Source organism: Myotis myotis, unplaced genomic scaffold (genome assembly GCF_014108235.1).
Source record: "Myotis myotis isolate mMyoMyo1 unplaced genomic scaffold, mMyoMyo1.p scaffold_m19_p_4, whole genome shotgun sequence".
NCBI classification, from domain to species: Eukaryota; Metazoa; Chordata; class Mammalia; order Chiroptera; family Vespertilionidae; genus Myotis; species Myotis myotis.
The window spans coordinates 49,714,233-49,732,769 of NW_023416346.1; the positions used below are offsets into that span (position 1 = coordinate 49,714,233).

Below are 18,537 nucleotides of genomic sequence, written 5' to 3' on the forward strand. Positions count from 1 at the left end.
GGCAGAAAGCAAAATAGCCATAATCTTGTTTAGTGCCTCCAAATTCCAAAGATTTAGAGAAGGAAATCCATGGAAATAAGAAGCCTTATGTATTTTTTCACTGATATTTCTTAATTGGCAAAGGATGTTAAACAATAAGGACAAGCTCAAGTAATGATCCTGATGTGCTGGTCCACAGGTCAGGGGTGGGCTTGATTAAATTAATGGAGAGCTGACCTACAAAGGGTGGGAAAATGCCCCTTCTTTTCCACTGAGCCCTGCAGGCAACTAATCAATGTGCACATCTCACTTCCAGATTGTTTTATGAGTCCAGAGCAATAGCTCATAGCATTCATTGGGGCATCCACTCCTATCTGTTATTTTCTAATTAATTAGTGAAGGGACTAGGACAAGAGGACAACTAGAGGAATTAGGAAAGAATGAAGAGGAGGGTGCCCCCCCCCCATATAGGGAATGCAGCTCCCAATTTACAAAATGTTCAACTGCAAAAGCAATTAGTTTGTAGGTTTCTTTACATGTATAGAAAGCCACATATATTTGGTTTGAATATGGATTTTAAAAGCTTAATGTGCAAACACTTAATCATATACTAAGGACAATGGTTTTTGTATACTAAGGGTAAAATAACATTTTAGACGCTTAGTGGTAATGATGCAAACAATTTTCTTTTTTTAAAAATATATTTTATTGACTTTTTACAGAGAGGAAGGGAGAGAGAGATAGTTAGAAACATCGATCAGCTGCCTCCTGCATAACTCCCACTGGGGATGTGCCCGCAACCAAGGTACATGCCCTTGACCGGAATCGAACCTAGGACCCTTGAGTCCGCAGGCCGATGCTCTATCCACTGAGCCAAACCGGTTAAGGCATACAAACAATTTTCAAGATGCCTTTGGCATTGTAGGTCTAGTAAATGCACTCTGCACACATTTTGAGAGTAGAATTTGAATCTGTGCATATTTTCTTTTTTCAGTAGTGTGATGACTTTTATATATACAACACAGCTTCTGGCTCACCCTTAGGCTATGTACAACAAAACAGCTACTGGCTGACTTCTGCTCTGAGCAAGTATTTCTTTCATATTCCTTTGCCTTTTTCTCTCATGATCAACAGCATATGTGAATTAAAGGTGGTAGTATAAGGCTATGAAATGAAACTTTTCTCTTTGCATCATAACCAGACCATGTAAGGATCAAACTTCTAATTCCACAGTAGCAAACTGAGTTACCCAACACAAACTATTTCCATTCATTTTCTACTTGACAGTCTAATTATGTTTGTGATTTCATCAGACTTGCACTATGTCTATCCTATATTCCATTCAATAACCACCAAGCTGCTGTTGCTCAATAAATCATTACTGATAATGAAACAAAATCTAATTTAAAAAATTATAGCTGAATGGAAATGCATTTATTTACTTTGTTAAAGTAATTTTAAAGCAAGTGTTTCCTAAAGAGATCATTTAACCACAGCATGTGATAAAACTGCTATTTTCTTCCCCCAGCTTGCTTTAAAAAGAGAAACTTTGCCCTGGCCAGTTTGGCTCAGTGGACAGAGCATCGGCCTGCAGACTGAGGGGTCCCAGGTTCGATTCTGGTCAAGGGCATGTACCTTGGTTGCGGGCACATCCCCAGTAGGAGGCGTGCAGGAGGCAGCTGATCCATGTTTCTCTCTCATCAATGTTTCTCTCTCATCGATGTTTCTACCTCTCTGTCCCTCTCCCTTCCTCTCTGTAAAAAAATCAATAAAAATATATTAAAAAATAAAAATAAATAAAAAGAGAAACTTTTTTAACAGTAGAAAGCGATATTAAAACATTTTAAGGACCCCTGTATTTAGAAATACTAATATCAAAGCCCTGGAAAAACCTATTGATACATCTTAAGAGAAACTAAAAATAACTAATAGTAATTTGGAGCTTCTATATCACTTATACCAGGAAAGAGCTCATTCTGGCCAATTTTGGTGAAGACAAGAAATGACATTTCACCTTTTCCCTTATCTGAAGATGAAGTACCTGAGTTTTAACTTACCCTGAGTGGATTTTCATTAAGGTATGGAGGTTCACCTTCCACCATTTCAATTGCCATAATCCCCAGAGACCAGATATCAACTTTCGGACCATAAGCTTTCCGAGTCACCACCTCAGGTGCCATCCAATAGGGAGTTCCCACCATAGTGCTTCGTTTACTTTGCTCAGGGGTGATCTGGGCACAGAACCCAAAATCAGCTGCAGAAAAGAAAAGTCAGTTAAAATCAGTTCAAATTATATTTCTTTTACAATAGGACACTTTCAAATATGGCTGTACTTTCCTTTGTTAGACACTGAGCTTCCACAACTGCCTAGCTCATATCCTTTTGTACCTGATCTCTCATCTAGTCCTGATTTTAAGAGTCTGAAATAACTGACTGATATGATGCCATTTTTACCGGACCTCAATCTTGTTTCCTCCAACTTACAGAATCTTTCAGTCTTCTAATTAAGTATTTGTCATTCAAGAGATGGGGTCACTAGAAATTCTGAAATATTACTACCCCCTCCCCAAAATCTGGTCACAATATATAGAAACACAGTGTTAAAAAATTCTTTACTTCAAACTGGGCTCTAAATGCTTTCAAACCAATCATTTTCAATAGCCCTTTTCTTCTCAAGATAGACAGCAAAAGAGCAGAGATCCCCAGATACTCTCTCAAATACCATCAGAACCAAAATACCTACTCAATTTAACAGAGCCATCCATCCCAAGGAGAATATTGTCACTCTTTATGTCTCTATGGATCACTTGGTTTGAGTGTAAGAAATCCAAAGCTTGGAGGCACTATTGAATCAGAAAAAAAAGTTAATTATATCACAAATAATTTTTTTAAAATTAAGTTTAATCTAAATTTTGGGCAGGAGTATAATTTTATGTTGCCAAGTGAAATAGATAATGAAGTGCTTTGACACCATTTTGAAATCATATTACCATTTACATCAGTGATGCAATTTAGCATTATACATATGAAAGCTCCTGAGTAAGACTAGGACATGAAGAGTGATGGTGTGATAAGTAGCACCAAATCATTAATACAGCCAAACTAACCAATTAATATAATCATACTTTGACCTAGTTATCTAGAGGATATGAATTCACCTTGGTCTTAAATAGATGTAGTAAGTTTCTGTTTCCATGGTATGATTTGATTCGGTAGGTCTGGAGTGAAACCCAAGAATCTGCATTTAAAACAAGTGCCCTGAGCTATTTCTGGACAGCCAGGTTTGAGGACCACTATGAAGTAACAATAGGCACTTGTTTGGAATTTGTTTTGCACTGTAATACTAGAAGATGGAAACAACAGACTCAGGGTCCAATATACCCCTAAATATTAAAAGTTTGATTCATTGCATGAATAGAAAATATATGTTTTTAGTGGATATGTTTACATCTTTGGGGAGGAGGAAATGAGAATGAGAGGAAAACAAAGAAGGGGGAAATTTAAATGAACAATTTAAAATAAAATAAAGCAAAGACTAGCTGAAATTACTTGGTTTTGTGTGTGTTTTTTTCTATCAATGGTTTTCAAGTTTCAGTGCTTCAGAGTTCCTAATGTATCTATAGAAAATCTTACTACAATGAATGTGGTAGATGGTAAGGTCCAAGATAAAATTCCAATGAAGAGAGTTTTTAACATTGAAAAAAATAATATAATAAAATATCCTTGGTTTAAGTTGAAAATAGGTATTATGACACTGTTATTGGAAAAGAGGCAGACACTTAAGACACACTAGAGAGCTATGAGGGATGCCCAACTTATACTGTGAAAGTAACTACTTTCCAGGCTGAGGGGAGATCTTGGTTAAAATACCTTCTAAAAAATGATGTGATTATAATATGGTTTGAATTTTTACATGGCTCACATTGCACATCTAAGACAAAATAACTACCATGTAAAAATCCCTCCAAATCAGAAATAAGTTCCTTGCCAACATTACTATTTTCCATGTTCACTGAGACCTAAAACCATTCAGGCTTATATATGGTACCCTGTGGATGTCATAATGGAACTCAAAAGATCCATAGCAAAGCAGCTAAAATAAACTAGGGGCTGGGGAAGAGGAGTGCTATTACGTTAGGATTTAAACTGAATTTAGGGTCTCCAATTTTTTTAGTAGAAAAAATGTGCTATTATTACTTTGATGTTATAAACATCCTGAATAATAAGAGATAAAGAAAGAACTGCCAATTTTGGTGTTATCATCAGCTAGAAATTCTCTATTTTCTTACCTCTCTGCAGACAGCTGCTATCTGCCCTTCATCCATACAGGTCTCTGTGACCACATCAGTCAAAGAGCCACCAGCCAAGTATTCCATGACTACCCATAGTTCATCACCCACTAAATAGCTATAACAAAAAAAGAAAAAGACATTGACTCCAGCCAAAGAAAGTGAGAACTCTTCTATATTCCTATTAAAAAGGTAATTTGCATTCAGTTTCTATGCATTTGATTATATTATATAACAAGAAGAAACATACATTGAAGTCAAGACAGTCTCTTCAATAAATGGTGCTGGGAAATTTGGTCAGATACATGCAAAAAAATGAAACTAGATCACCAACTTACACCATACACAAAAATAAACTCAAAATGGATAAAGGACTTAAACTTAAGATGGGAAACCACAAAAAATACTAGAGGAACCCACAGACAGCAAAATCTCAGATATATGCCGAAGTAATATCTTCACCGATACAGATCCTATGGTAATGGAAACTAAAGAGAAAATAAACAAATGGGACTACATCAAAATAAAAAGTTTCTGCAAGCAAAAGAAACCATCAACAAAACATCAAGAAAGCCCACTGCATGGGAGAACATATTTGCCAATGTCATCTCCAATAAAGGTCTAATCTCCAACATTTACAGGGAACTCATACAATTTAACAAAAGGAAGATAAACAACCCAATCAAAAAATGGGCAATGGACCTAAATAGAAACTTTTCCAAAGAAGACATAAAGAAGGCCATGAGACATATGAAAACATGCTCAAAGTCACTTATCATCCAAGAGATGCAAATCAAAATGATAATGAGGTACCATCTCACACCTGTCAGAATGACTATCATCAACAAACAACAAGTGCTGCTGAGGATGAGGAGAAAAAGGAACCCTCCTGCACTACTGGTGGGAATGCAGAATGGTGCAGCCACTGTGGAGAACAGTATGGAGTTTCCTCAAAAAACTAAAAACAGAACTTCCATTTGACCCACTGATCCCACTTGTATGACTATATCCCAAGAAATTAGAAACACTAATCAGAAAAGATATATGCACCCCTATGTTCATAGCAGCATAAGTTACAATAGCTAAGATTTGGAAACAGCCTAAGTGCCCATCAGCAGATGAGTGGATTAAAAATTGATGGTACATCTACACAATGGAATACTATGCTGTTGTAAAAAGGAAGGAACTCCTACCATTTGCAACAGCATAGATGGAGCTGGAAAGCATTATGCTAAGGGAAATAAGCCAGTCAGAGAAACATGAATATTACATGATCTCACTCATTTGGGGATAATAATGAACAACATAAACCGATGAACAAAAACAGATCCAGAGACAGAGAATCATTGATCAGATGCTTAAACCACAGAGGGAAGGTAAGGGGGAGAGATCAACCAAAGGTCTTGTATGCATGCATATAGGCATAACCAATGGACGCAGACACCAAGGGGGTGAGGACATGAACGGGTTTGGGGTGGTGGGGCAATGGGGGGATAAGGACACATATATAATACCTTAATCAATATAGGAAAAAACAAAACAACAACAACAGAAAAAAAAAAAAAAAACAAGAAGAGAATATTGCCCTCGCTGGTTTGGCTCAGTGGATGGAGTCTTGGCCTGCAGACTTAAGGGTCCTGGGTTCAATTTCCAGTCAAGGATACCTACCTTAGTTGAAGGGTTTATCCTAGGCCCTGATGCAGGAAGCAACTGATGTTTCTCTCTCTCTCTCTCTCTCTCTCTCTCTCTCTCTCTCTCTCTCTCTCTTCCCCTCCCACTCTCTCTAAAAATCAATGGGAAAATATACTCAGGTGAGGATTAACAGAAGAAAGAGGAGAAGGAGGAGGAGGAGGAGGAGGAGGAGGAGGAGGAGGAGGAGGAGGAGGAGGAGGAGGAGGAAGTATCAGTGATAGTGAAAATGAGACACTTCCTTAACATTGGAAGAGAACATTTATTGAAATCAAAGGACCACCAGATATGACTGTGCACCATGGAGGAAGGAAAAGAACAGGGAGGTTTCTGTTTACTGACTACTATATTCCTTGTAAAAGCTAGTTTCAGTGAACAGTATCAATGGATAGCCCTTTTGGATAACCCAAATCACAATGTTGACTTCTGTACTGAACTGGCCACATGGCATACAGATGTACAGGATATTTATTCAGATCTTGGCATTATTATTTTTTCATTCTACTGAATTGATTATTGAAATGTTTTCAAGTAGTCACTAAATCAAAGAGATTCGTGTTTGTAATGGATTTACTGTGATTATGTGTCAGTTCTGATAGAAGGCAGTTGTGACACATTATGAAACACTGATTTCTACTATAAAATTTGACCCTCCCTTTTCTTGTCTCCCTTTCCTCTCCTGTACTACTGGTCTACCTGATGTAAAACACAGAAAGCAAGATCCTAAACTCACTGATATTGTAGGACCAGTCTTATTTCCTTTGTATCCCCAGAGTACACAGCACCGTGGTGCCAAATGAACACTTAATTGAAATTGAATGAGACAGAGGTTAACCACAATTGAAGAAGAGCTGGTGCTGTCTTTAAATGCCTATGTATGTATGTATGTATGTATGTATTTATTTATTAATTTATTTATTTATTTTTCATAACCCACTGCTAATACCACTGATGAAAGAGACATTCATTACCTGGTCTAAGAAAAAGGTTTGAGATTAAAGTCTCGATTCCCTGGGGCCTCACTGTCAGTTATTTACAAAGCACACATTAAGCAGGGCCATTTTAGACAGGTTTCCTCACTTAGACACCCAGAGACTGCACTAGCTTCAGACAAACACTTGATGAAATTTAACGCACCACAGCCCTCTCTTATATGCAATAGGCTATTTCCTGCAAACAAGAAGTCATGATCCTCAAAAGGAAATTACAAAACTGTTCATGTTTAAAGTCAAGACTATAAAATGTGTCTTCAAACGTTTGATGGGTGAACAAAGATAAGTGGATGCAAGTTTATCAATAGATCTGCTACTCTATTTTGTAACATTTGAGAAATATTTATAGAATGGATGTTAAATAGATCCTAAATAAAGTAATTTGCCATGAAAATGACATTCCATGAAAAAAAACAAACAAGTACACAATTAGAGAGCACACTTACCTATCTAAATAATTAACAATATTGGGGTTCTTATTTTCCCTCATGACCAGAATTTCATTAATAATTAGTTCCTTTTTGGGCTGCTGTTGAAGGTTCATCTGCTTTATGGCCACCTGAATGATGATTAAAATATAAGAATGTATTATAATTATTAGACAAAAAACAAACATCCATATTTTGGGGTATACAAATTCTTTATCTTAAGAAGCTTTGTCTTGGTGCCACAAACCCTCCTTTTCTGTAGTTAATCTCATGCAAACTATCGACTTCAGATACTTTAGACACCAATAAAGAAAACTACAATATCAATCCAGTTGTACCCATTTTTTTTTTCAGGCATAAATGTCATCAAAGAGGAAATCTGATTAATATGAATAAAGGAAAGTAAAAATCAGGATTTAATATTTGCACTTACCTCTTGTCCTGTTGCAATGTCAAGTGCTGTATAGACAGTACCTGATGCCCTGTAAAGGTGAAAATTATCAACTGAAAAAGCAGTCAAAGTGCTATCAATATGTTGTCTTAGAAATAAATGTAATTATTTTTAGGAGAAGGATATCAGCAAACTCAAGATTAAAGGATGAAGTACAAAAATAACAACTGTTTTGTATAGTAATTACACGTGAAATAGTCATGGCATATTTCTTTTGGTGGGCCAGGAAATCCAGTCAGACTTCCTGGCAGCAATCTGTGTGCCATGGTACTACACAGTAATAAACTGAGCAAAGTGGCCTTGCTCCTTTTAGGAATCTCCTGGAACATTTTAAATACTAGTACTCCTTGGATGTTGCAACAACCAACATGACAGATCTCTAATTAAACTGAAAGAATATATATATATTTGCTTAGCCAACTGTAAATTATTTACTTTGTCATATAAACAGAGTAGCTTTTAAAATATATTTCTAATTCTTAATATCTTTATGTAACAAATAAATCATTCTCAGTGCTGTACTTACCCATAGCTACAAAACCAATAACGATATGGATTTACTGTTTAGCCTTTTTTTTTTTCTTTTTGCTATATTTCTCAACAGCTTCTACTATGAGGTTACAATCAATTCCACTATCTTTTTTAAAATGTATCATTTCTTAACTCTTGGTGATACTCATGCTTCCATTATAACTTGAATTACAAGGCTACTTTGCTTTGCAATTAGAAATTATCTAATAAAGCTGACTTCATGGTAAAATTTTGTGAAACACTTATGCATTCTGAACCACCTCCCCACCCCCATCTCCAGGAAAAGCAAAAACCTAGTCATTTTTGTGGAAATGTTTGTGGTGAATAAAGGAGGAAGAGGAGGAGGAAGAGGAGGAGGAGGAAGAGGAGGAGGAGGAGGAGGAGGAGGAGGAGGAGGAGGAGGAGGAGGAGGAGGAGGAGGAGGAGGAAGAGGAAGAGGAGGAGGAGGAGGAGGAGGAGGAGGAGGAGGAAGAAGAGGAAGAGGGAGAGGAAGAGGATAGAGATCAGTTCTGTGATTCACCAGGAATAGTAATGCTTTAACAGTGCTGTCTAAACTTTCTGGTAATTGTTGTTTCTCATTTGTTCTCATTTGTTTTCTATTTATCTCTTGATGTTTTGTTTTGTGAGTCCAAGAATTCTCTTGCTATGTCAGCCATTTCCTTGTCATTCTTCTCTCTGGATGAGCTAAAATACTTATCACAGGCCTAGGAAGTTTACATTACCTGTTCCTAAGGATTAAACTTGGAATATTTGAGTTTAAGGAATATTTGAGTACTAATAGAGATTTGAGTTCTAATGTTTGTCCTAACATTAACAATCTGTGTGACCTTAGACTAGTCACTTCCCCTCTCTGTGTTTCAGTCCCTTCACTTGGAAAATAGTAATCACAATAACAGAAAACATATATTGAGCATGTTGCATGTGTCAGACACTGCACTAAATATTTCATATAAATTGTCTTATGTAATCCTTACCTTATTTCTATAAGGCAAGTGCTATTATTCCCATGTTATAGATAAGGAATCTGAATACCAGAGAGGTTAAGAAACCTGTCCAAGGTTATAGAGTTTATAGTCTAAGCCTGTCTGACTCTCTGACCTGCAAAATATAAAAAAATGGGTTACTTAATTTTTAAGATTCTTTAATTCCATGATCTAGCATCTATAAACAGTACTGCTCTTGTCACTCTGCATGGATATTTAAGTATCTATTGAAATTAGAGTGAGAAATCACAATCAATAGGTCCCCTCTAAACCAGGATTTGGTAATTTCAGAAATTCCTTAGGTTTGAGGATTATATTAAACAAGTTGCTCTTTCAATTTTATATGTTTGAAATTCAGGGCTCAGAGCACATAGTTGGTGTTCAATAAGTATTTGTTAAATAAACCAAATAATAAAAGTCTTTTTAAGCAAACATGCACTTGCAACAACACCTTGCATTTATGTGAAGAAAGCGTTTCTTCTTTTACTTAAGTCTACATAAAACTCTTCCCTCTTGGAAAAATAATCAGACCTTCCTGATTTTAGAGGCCAGTTCGTGGTTTGCCCTTCCAAACTCAGAATTGCCTGAGTGTAAAGGAACAGGTCACCTCAACCTAGTGAGTATTTCAGCTGTATAAGCCCTGAGCAACTACTCAAATATATATGCAGCATTAAATTTAAAAATGCCTTCACTTGGTTTATTCCTATATATATGTAGACCACTTGCTCAATTCCTTCAGATGCAAAAAAAGTGATATCTGCAAAATTAGATAAAGTATTTATCTCTTAGAAGTACAGAGAATTACATGGCACAGTCTGTGTAACCATTTAGCCATGTTCCCAGATCAGAGTTAGTGCTTTAATATGGTAACTGCTAACATTGTCATTGTTGCTGCTGCTGCTGCTGTTATTGGTTTCACAGTAAGTATGACTCACTTGCTGAGTTGTTAGTAGGCTCTTCCCATTATCCCAGCCAAAACATTGTTAGCGTCCATCACTATTTTTAAAAAGGACAAAGACTATTAGAAAACTTTTGAGGTTCCATGTCCTTTTTTTCTTACTAAAGTGGTTTTGCCTTTTTCTTTTTCTTTTATAAGAAAATACACTAAACTATGAGTTCTTTTTTTTTATTGATTTTAGACAGGAGAGGGAGAGAGAGATAGAAACATCAATGATGAGAGAGCATCATTAATTGGATGCCTCTTGCATGCCCCCTACTGGGGATCGAGCCCACAACCCAGGCATATGCCCTTGACCGGAATTGAACCCGGGGTCCTTGAATCCACAGGCTGACACTCTATCCACTGAGCCAAGATGGCTAGAGCTGCCTTTTTAAGTTTGGAATCCCTTTATCAAATGAGGAAAGCTTTATCATATGCAGAAACCCTCTGTATAAAATGGGAGCTGTTCTAGTTAAAGCCTAGAGCAGTGATGGCGAACCTTTTGAGCTCAGCGTGTCAGCATTTTGAAAAACCCTAACTTAACTCTGGTGCCCTGTCACATATAGAAATTTTTTGATATTTGCAACCATAGTAAAACAAAGATTTATATTTTTGATATTTATTTTATATATTTAAATGCCATTTAACAAAGAAAAATCAACCAAACAATAAGTTCGCGTGTCACCTCTGACACGCGTGTCATAAGTTTGCCATCACTGGCCTAGAGAGAGAGGCCCAAAATTTCTGCCAAGGTGGCTTTCCCGTTTTTCACCACCTCATCCTCCACTCCCTAAGCCCATTTCCACTGCCCTAGGGGTTAAAACTGTGATTGACTTGGAGTGTAAGGGGGATTCAAATTTAACATCTCCAGACCTTAACCTTTCAAATTCTTGGGATTTTTGTGGCTCCCCTCCCTTAGCACTTCATTAAAATTCCTAGAGTTCTAATCTTAGAATACCAATATCTTGGGTTATATGGAATTGCCAAGAGTCCTTAATCCAAAGAGGCTTAAAGACCCTGAAACTCTAGGAATCAGTTATTAACTCAAAAATGAACTTTATTCCTCACTTCTCATTCCCCGGTCTTATTGTACATATGCAATTGCCTAGTGGGAACCATTTTTCCCTTCCTTCCAACTCTTGTCCCAGAATTTAAAATGGTGATATCCTCCTCCACTTCAATTCCCACACCCAACCCCCCACCAAAGATATTGTTAGGCATTTAGAATTCACTGCTTTGACCAATAAGTTGTTGGTTGTCCCAACTCCCAGTCTTTGTAGAATCCTTAATTCAAACACACATATTCAGGTACTAATCTGCAGAGTAAAATTTAGTGCAGTCTCCAACTCCTTCTTAGCACCTCTAACAACCTCTCTGTACCCCAGTTCTGATGCTTTTCCATATTCTAACTGGCACATATGTTAATTTCACTCCTCTTATTAATTTATTAAAGAACTCTCTTTGTTCACTGATGGGTTAAGAACAATACTCACTCCAACTCTACTCAAATCTTCCCAGGTTCAAATCTTACCAGTTCCTAGTTATGTGACCTTGGGTAAATAATTTAACCTCTCCATGGCTCAGGATTAGAGGTTCAAATGTATACAATAATTAAAAACCAGTACTGACATATAGACATTGCCAATAAATATTAGCAAACATCATCATCATCATCATCATCATCATCATCATCATCATCATCTATCTTCATCATCATCCACAGACTATAATTTTATTTGTAGGCCATTTAATTACATTAATTCATATTATCTCTCTTTTCCAATTGTACTGAAGCCAGACTGTGGAAGGAAGAACATTTGTTTATGATGGGGCTTATGTGTATCCTATCTAATAATAGACAAACATGGTAATTAACCATACCTCCGCTACGCTTGCCATTGGCTAATCAGCAGGATACGCAAATTAACTGCCGACAAAGATGGGGGCCGGCAGCCACGCAGCTGAAGCTAACATGAGGCTTGCTTGCTCCAGTGATGGAGGAAGCCAAGGTTCCTCGCCTGTCGCGGCCCAGCTCTGAGCTCCGGATGCTACAATGTTGCAATTATAGAAACTAAACAAACCCCAGATACCTGCTTTCAGCCAGCCACGGCCTCAGAGCTGGAGCTGGCTCTCAGCTCCAGTGATAGCTATAGAAGGTAAATAAATCCCAGAATAAAAAAAAAAAAGAGGCTGGGAGCTTCAGTGGCCCACCAGCCTGAAAACAGCTCTCAGCCCCTCACCCAGACTGGCCAGGCACCCCAGTGGGGACTCCCACCCTGAAGGGGGTGTGACCAGCTGCAAATAGCCATCAGCCTCTCACCCAGGCTGGCCAGGCACCCAAGCGGGACCCCACCCTGATCCAGATCACCCTTTGGAGCAAACCAGCTGCCCCCCTCCCGTGCACCAGGCCTCTATCCTATATATTAAAAGGGTAATGTGCAAACTGACCCTAACAGCTTAATGACTGGGAATGACTGGTCACTATGACACACACTGACCACCAGGGGGCAGATGCTCAATGCAGGAGCTGCCCTCTGGTGGTCAGTGCCCTCTCACAGTGGGGAGCTCTGCTCAGCCACAAGCCAGGCTGACAGCTGCCAGTACAGCAGTGGTGGTGGGAGCCTCTCCTGCCTCCTCAGCAGCGCTAAGGATGTCTGACTGCAGCTTAGGTCTGCTCCCTGCTGGCAAGTGGACATCCCCCGAGGGCTGCCAGGCTGCCAGAGGGATGTCTGATTGCCATCTTAGGCCCAATCCCCCGGGGAGCAGGCCTAAGCCAGCAAGTGGTCACCCCTGAGGGGTCCCAGACTGTGAAAGGGCACAGGCCGGGCTGAGGGACCCCCTATCCCTGAGTGCACAAATTTTTGTGCACCGGGCCTCTAGTTTATTATAAGACTCAGCCATTCACATGATATAAAGAAATCAAGCATTATCCAGACTCAAGGAAAAATAGAGATCATCTAAGATGACACAGCTAGTATGTCACAAAAGTCTCCTAATTTTGAGGAAAAGATTTTCAGTTAACCTATACTGTGGTTCAAGAGTATTAAACCAACTAATTATTCAACTGTTGGGTATCATCATCAATTACAATGTGATGTTTTCTGCTGGGTTCATGTCATTACATTAAATGCTTTACCAACAGTTTCTTCTTGATCTGACCAAGCACTTAACACCCAAATGAAAAAAAAAACAAAAACAAAAACAAAAAAAAAACAACCACTGGCATCTGTTCTAAAGGCTCTAAAAAGAAACATACAATTCACTATTTCTTCTTTTTCCTCCTAAGACAAATCAGTTTAATTATCAGCAATCTTCATCAGGTTTTGATGCTTCCTCTTAAGACCCAATGTCAACCCATGATCATGTTAATATACCAAGACAATCTCTAAATAATGGACTAAAAGTAGTAACTGTATCTTAAATACTCAGCAGAAGATAAAGTCCAATTCTAAGAATTAATCATGGTCATAGTCCACTTTTGGCACACATTAAGCAGAGCCATTTTAGACAGGCTTCCTTACTTAGACACCCAGAGACTGCATTAAAGTATTCATGGCCATTTAAATCTAAATAGAGTTATAACACATTATGAGTGTGGGGCCAGGGAGCTCAGTGGGTTATAGTCCAATGATAATGAGGCCACAGTTACAGGGCTTAATCTCTGGAAAGGCCAGATAACTCTCAACTACTCATTCCAACATTAAGTTTAAGCAGCTGTTTCACTATGTGCACCACTGGTTTCAAGAGGGCCTAGCCTAAACAGGCAAAGAGGGCAGGTGGCTTAACACAAGCTCATTACTATGGCTGTAAAAAACAACTTAAAGTGCACAAACTCTGTTAATGGTGGTGGAGTGAGTGGCATCATCTTTCTTTATAAGGTACAGCACACAACTCAGTGCTTTTAAAAACAAAAAGCACCTTCCATTGCTCCATAAGCATTATTCTTCACAAATGCTAATCTACTTCTAATCTCCTTCATCACAAAGCCTATTATAACTCTCAGACTACATTTATTTAGTGCCTCATAGCAGTGTTCTACCATGTATGGCCCAATTAGATCCCATGAGGAAGAAAATACTTTTTGGGTGGATGGCCCTATGCAAAGAATCATCTAATAATTCTACTTTCAGGAATTTATTGTAGTGATAAATTTGCATATGTACTAAACAGCTCATTTTCAAGGATCTTCACTGAAGCCTTGTTTATAATAGCAAAATATTTGAAACCAACTGAATGTCTATCAATGGGGCCTGATTAAATAAATTACAGTACATACAAATAACAAAACACTGCTTCTGTTAAAAATAAAGTACTGACATGTAACCTTTAAGACAGAGGCAGATAACAGAAAAGAAGATAGTTTGTTACTACTTGTGTTAAAAACATACCAACCACACACAGAGAAATGTACCATATATGCCCAAATACGAAGGTGTTTTTTCCCTAAAATGTTCCATCAGGAAAAAAAAAAATTGCCCTAAATTCAAATCCTTATAAAATATCTTATGTAATGTGATGATTTTGCATATTCATTTATTTTTATACATAAAGTACTCTTTGGGAAGGACACATTAGTTTGAAATATTCTCAATAAATGCTGGTTTTGGATGCTTATAGAGAGTACCTGTCAGAATTGTAATAAAAGGATATAAATAAATTCTTTCTGAAGATATGACCTCTTAACTACATGTCCTAGACAAGTTTTTACAGGTCATTCTCAACATTAATGCTGTGAAAAGGGATCACATTACCCAAAGATAGGACAGTTGGACCATCAAAAACAATGGTGAATGCAATTGAATGAAACAAAATAAAAATACAAAAAAACCACATGAGTTTATAAAGATATTTTTAAAAATAAAAGACAATGCCTCCAGAAAATAAGAGAATGCAGAACTGGTTAAGATGGCTGCCAGTGAGGGAGAGAATGTAAGCGAAAGAGGAGTGTGCGGACGTGTGTGCTGTGTGTGTGCTGTGTGTGTGTGTGTGTGTGTGTGTGTGTGTGTGTGTGTGTGTGACAATTAGATCCTGCAGGAGTCTCAGGCTCTACTAGATGGGGAGCCCCTGCTACCACTGCAAGCACTCCCAAGGCGCTGGCTCTGGCACAGAAACCACGCCATCTTGAAGGGGAGAGCTGCTGTGATTAGGAGCCCAGCCTCATCACCACCAGACTGGCCTCAGATACAGCCCTGGACCCTGCAGCCTCTCCACCCAAAGAACTGCTACTTCATCTGCAGACCCACAAACTCCGGGACTCCAACCTCCCTGGCCATAGGCTCCTGTGAGCCCCAGAGTGCTCTCCCCTCCTGCCAAGCCCACCACCTCAGTTGTTCAGTTCAGATTCTCAGGGTAGGCAGGGGCACGTGCACTGTGCCTTGGGTGCCAGGGATGTACAGTGAATTCCATGCCAGAGGGCTCTGGGCCCTCACAGGAAGTCATACACCAGAGGAACTGTGCAAGTGCCCCTGCTGACCCCGAGAATCTGAAGTCAACAACTGAGGCATACAATATGTCAGAAAAAGAATTCAGAGTAAAGGTTATACAGCTCCTAAACCATCTGGATGAGAAAATCAACTTATGTAAGAATGAAGAGAAAATGAAGAATGATATAGCTACAATAAAAAACACAGTGGAAGGTTTCAACAGTAGACTAGAAGAAGCTGAGAACCAAATTGGAAAGTTAGAAGGCAGGATGGGAAAACACCCAATCTGAAGAGCAATTAGAGAAAAAAAAATGAGAAAAGCAGGAGGAGAGCTTAAGGAAGCTTTGGGACAACATTAAATGAAGTAAAATCTGTATAATAGGGGTGCCAGAAGGACAAGAAGAGGAGCAAGGAACAGAAAACCTATTTGAAAAAATAATGACAGAAAACTTCCCTGATTTGGGGAGAAAAATGTCACATAAACAGAAAGAGTTCCAAACAAGATGAACCTGAAAAGACCCAACACCAAGACATGTTGTAATTACAATGGCAAATGTTAATGACAAAGAGAGAATCTTAAAGACTGCAAGAGACGGTCAGAGAGTTACCTACAAGGGATCTTCCATTAGATTATCAAATGATTTCTCAACAGAAACACATTAGGCCAGAAGGGAATGGAATGAAGTATACAAAGTGATGCAAAGCATGGGGCTGAATCCAAGAATACTCTATCCAGAAAGACTATCATTAAAAATTGAAGGGGAAATCAGGAGCTTCACAGACAAAAACAAACAAACAAACAAACAAACAAAAACAACTAAGGTATTTTATCACCACCAAGCCAGTAAAGCAAGAAATGCTAGAGGGACTATTATAAAAAGAAGAAATCGAAAGGGAAGAAGGAACACAGGCATAAAGGATTAAAAAACAAAAATGGCAACAAACAAGTGCCTATCAATAATAACCTTAAACATAAAAAGATTAAATGCTCCAATAAAAAGACATCCAGTGGATAAGAAAACATGACCCATATATATGCAGTCTACAAGACACCCACCTCAGAACAAGGGACTCACACAGACAGAAAGTGAAGGGATAGAAAAATATTTTTCAGGCAAATGAAAAAAAAAAGCTGGGGTAGCAATACTTATATCTGACAAAATAGAGCTCAAGTGAAGGCCATAGCAATAGATAAGGAAGGCCACTTCATAATACTAAAAGGATTGATACAACAAGTGGATATACTAGTAACTCTGGTAAACATATATACACCCAATGCAGGAGCACCCAAATACATAAAAACAAACAAACAAACAACAACAAAAACAACTCCTGGAAGATATCAATGGAGAGATCCACACCAATACAATCATAGTAGGGGACTTTAATACCCCATTGACATCACTGGATAAATCCTCTAGACAAAAAATCAACAAAGAAACCAATCCTAAATGACTCACTGGATAAGATGTACTTAACTGACATCTTCAGAACATTTCACCCCCAAGCTACAGAATATACATTCTTCTCAAGTGCACATTGGACATTCTCAAAGATAGACAACATATTGGGACACAGGAAAAGTACCTCCAAATTCAAAAAGATTGAAATAATATCAAGCATCTTTTCAAATCACAATGGCATCATATTAAAAATAAACTACAATAAAAACAATCCAAATAAAATAAAAATCTTGGAGGCTAAATAGCATGTTATTAAACAATGATTGGGTTACCAAGGAGACCAAAGACAAAATAAAAAACATCCTGGAAAAAAATGACAATAAAAACACAACAATCTAAACCAATTGGACATAGTGAAAGCAGTCCTGAGAGGGAAGTCCATAGCATTACAGGCCTACCTCAAAAAAGAAGAAAAACTGCTATTAAATTATCTAACTCTACAACTTAAGAATTAGAAAGAGAGCGAGAAGAAAAGCCCAGAGTGAGCTGAAGGAAGGAAATAATAAAAATCAGAGTGGAAATAAATGACACAGAAACAAAACAAAACAAAACAAACAAACAAAAACAACAGGTAAAAAAAAAACCCAAGAGCTGGTACTTTGGAAGGACAAACAAAATGAACACAGACACCAGGGGGGTGAGGGCATGAGTGTGTGTCGGGGAGGGATGGGAGTGCAATGGAGGGATAAGGACACATATATAATACCTTAATCAATAAAGGAAAAAAAATGAACCTCTAGCCAGGCTCACTAAGAAGCAAAGAGAGAGGACTCAAATAAACAAAATCAGAAATGAAAGAGGTGAACTAACAACAGACCCCACAGAAATACAAAGGATTATAAAAAAAATTACTATGAACAACTCTATTCCAACAAACTGGCTGGCCTAAACAAAATGGACATACTCCTAGAAAAATATAAGCTTCTAAAACTCAGTCAGGAAGAATAAAAAATCTGAATAGGCCAATAACTATGGAGGAAATTGAAGCAGTAGTCAAGAAGCTTCCAGCAAACTTACGCCCTGGGTCTGAAGGCTTCACAGGGAAGTTTTACCGAACATTCAAAGAAGAACAAAAACCTAACCTCCTCATGCTATTCCAAAATATTCAAGAGGAAGGAACACTTCCAAGCTCTTTCTATGAAACCAGCATTCCCGAATCCCAATATTCTTTATGAACATAGATGCTAAAATCCTCAACAAAATTCTGGCAAATTGGATCCAGTATTACATTACAAAGATCATACAACATGACCAAGTGGGATTTATCCCGGGGATGCAAAGTTGGTACGATATCTGCAAATCAATAAACGTAATACATCACATAAACAAATTGAGAAACAAAAATCACATAATGATATCAATTGATGCA

The 18,537-nt window shown here is 38.0% G+C and overlaps 1 protein-coding gene across 1 annotated transcript in view; it reads right to left on the bottom strand.

Moving 5' to 3' along the window:
- The window catches only part of PAK3 (p21 (RAC1) activated kinase 3), a 125,374-nt gene that overhangs the window by 25,778 nt on the left and 81,059 nt on the right, over nt 1-18,537 (bottom strand). Inside the window, exons 9-13 of the mRNA XM_036305986.1 lie at nt 7,811-7,859; nt 7,396-7,508; nt 4,269-4,386; nt 2,723-2,822; nt 2,037-2,233 (exon numbers count right to left, since the gene is read on the bottom strand). Of these exons, the coding sequence (XP_036161879.1) occupies nt 2,037-2,233; nt 2,723-2,822; nt 4,269-4,386; nt 7,396-7,508; nt 7,811-7,859 (577 nt within the window). The remainder of the gene's footprint in view (nt 1-2,036; nt 2,234-2,722; nt 2,823-4,268; nt 4,387-7,395; nt 7,509-7,810; nt 7,860-18,537) is intronic.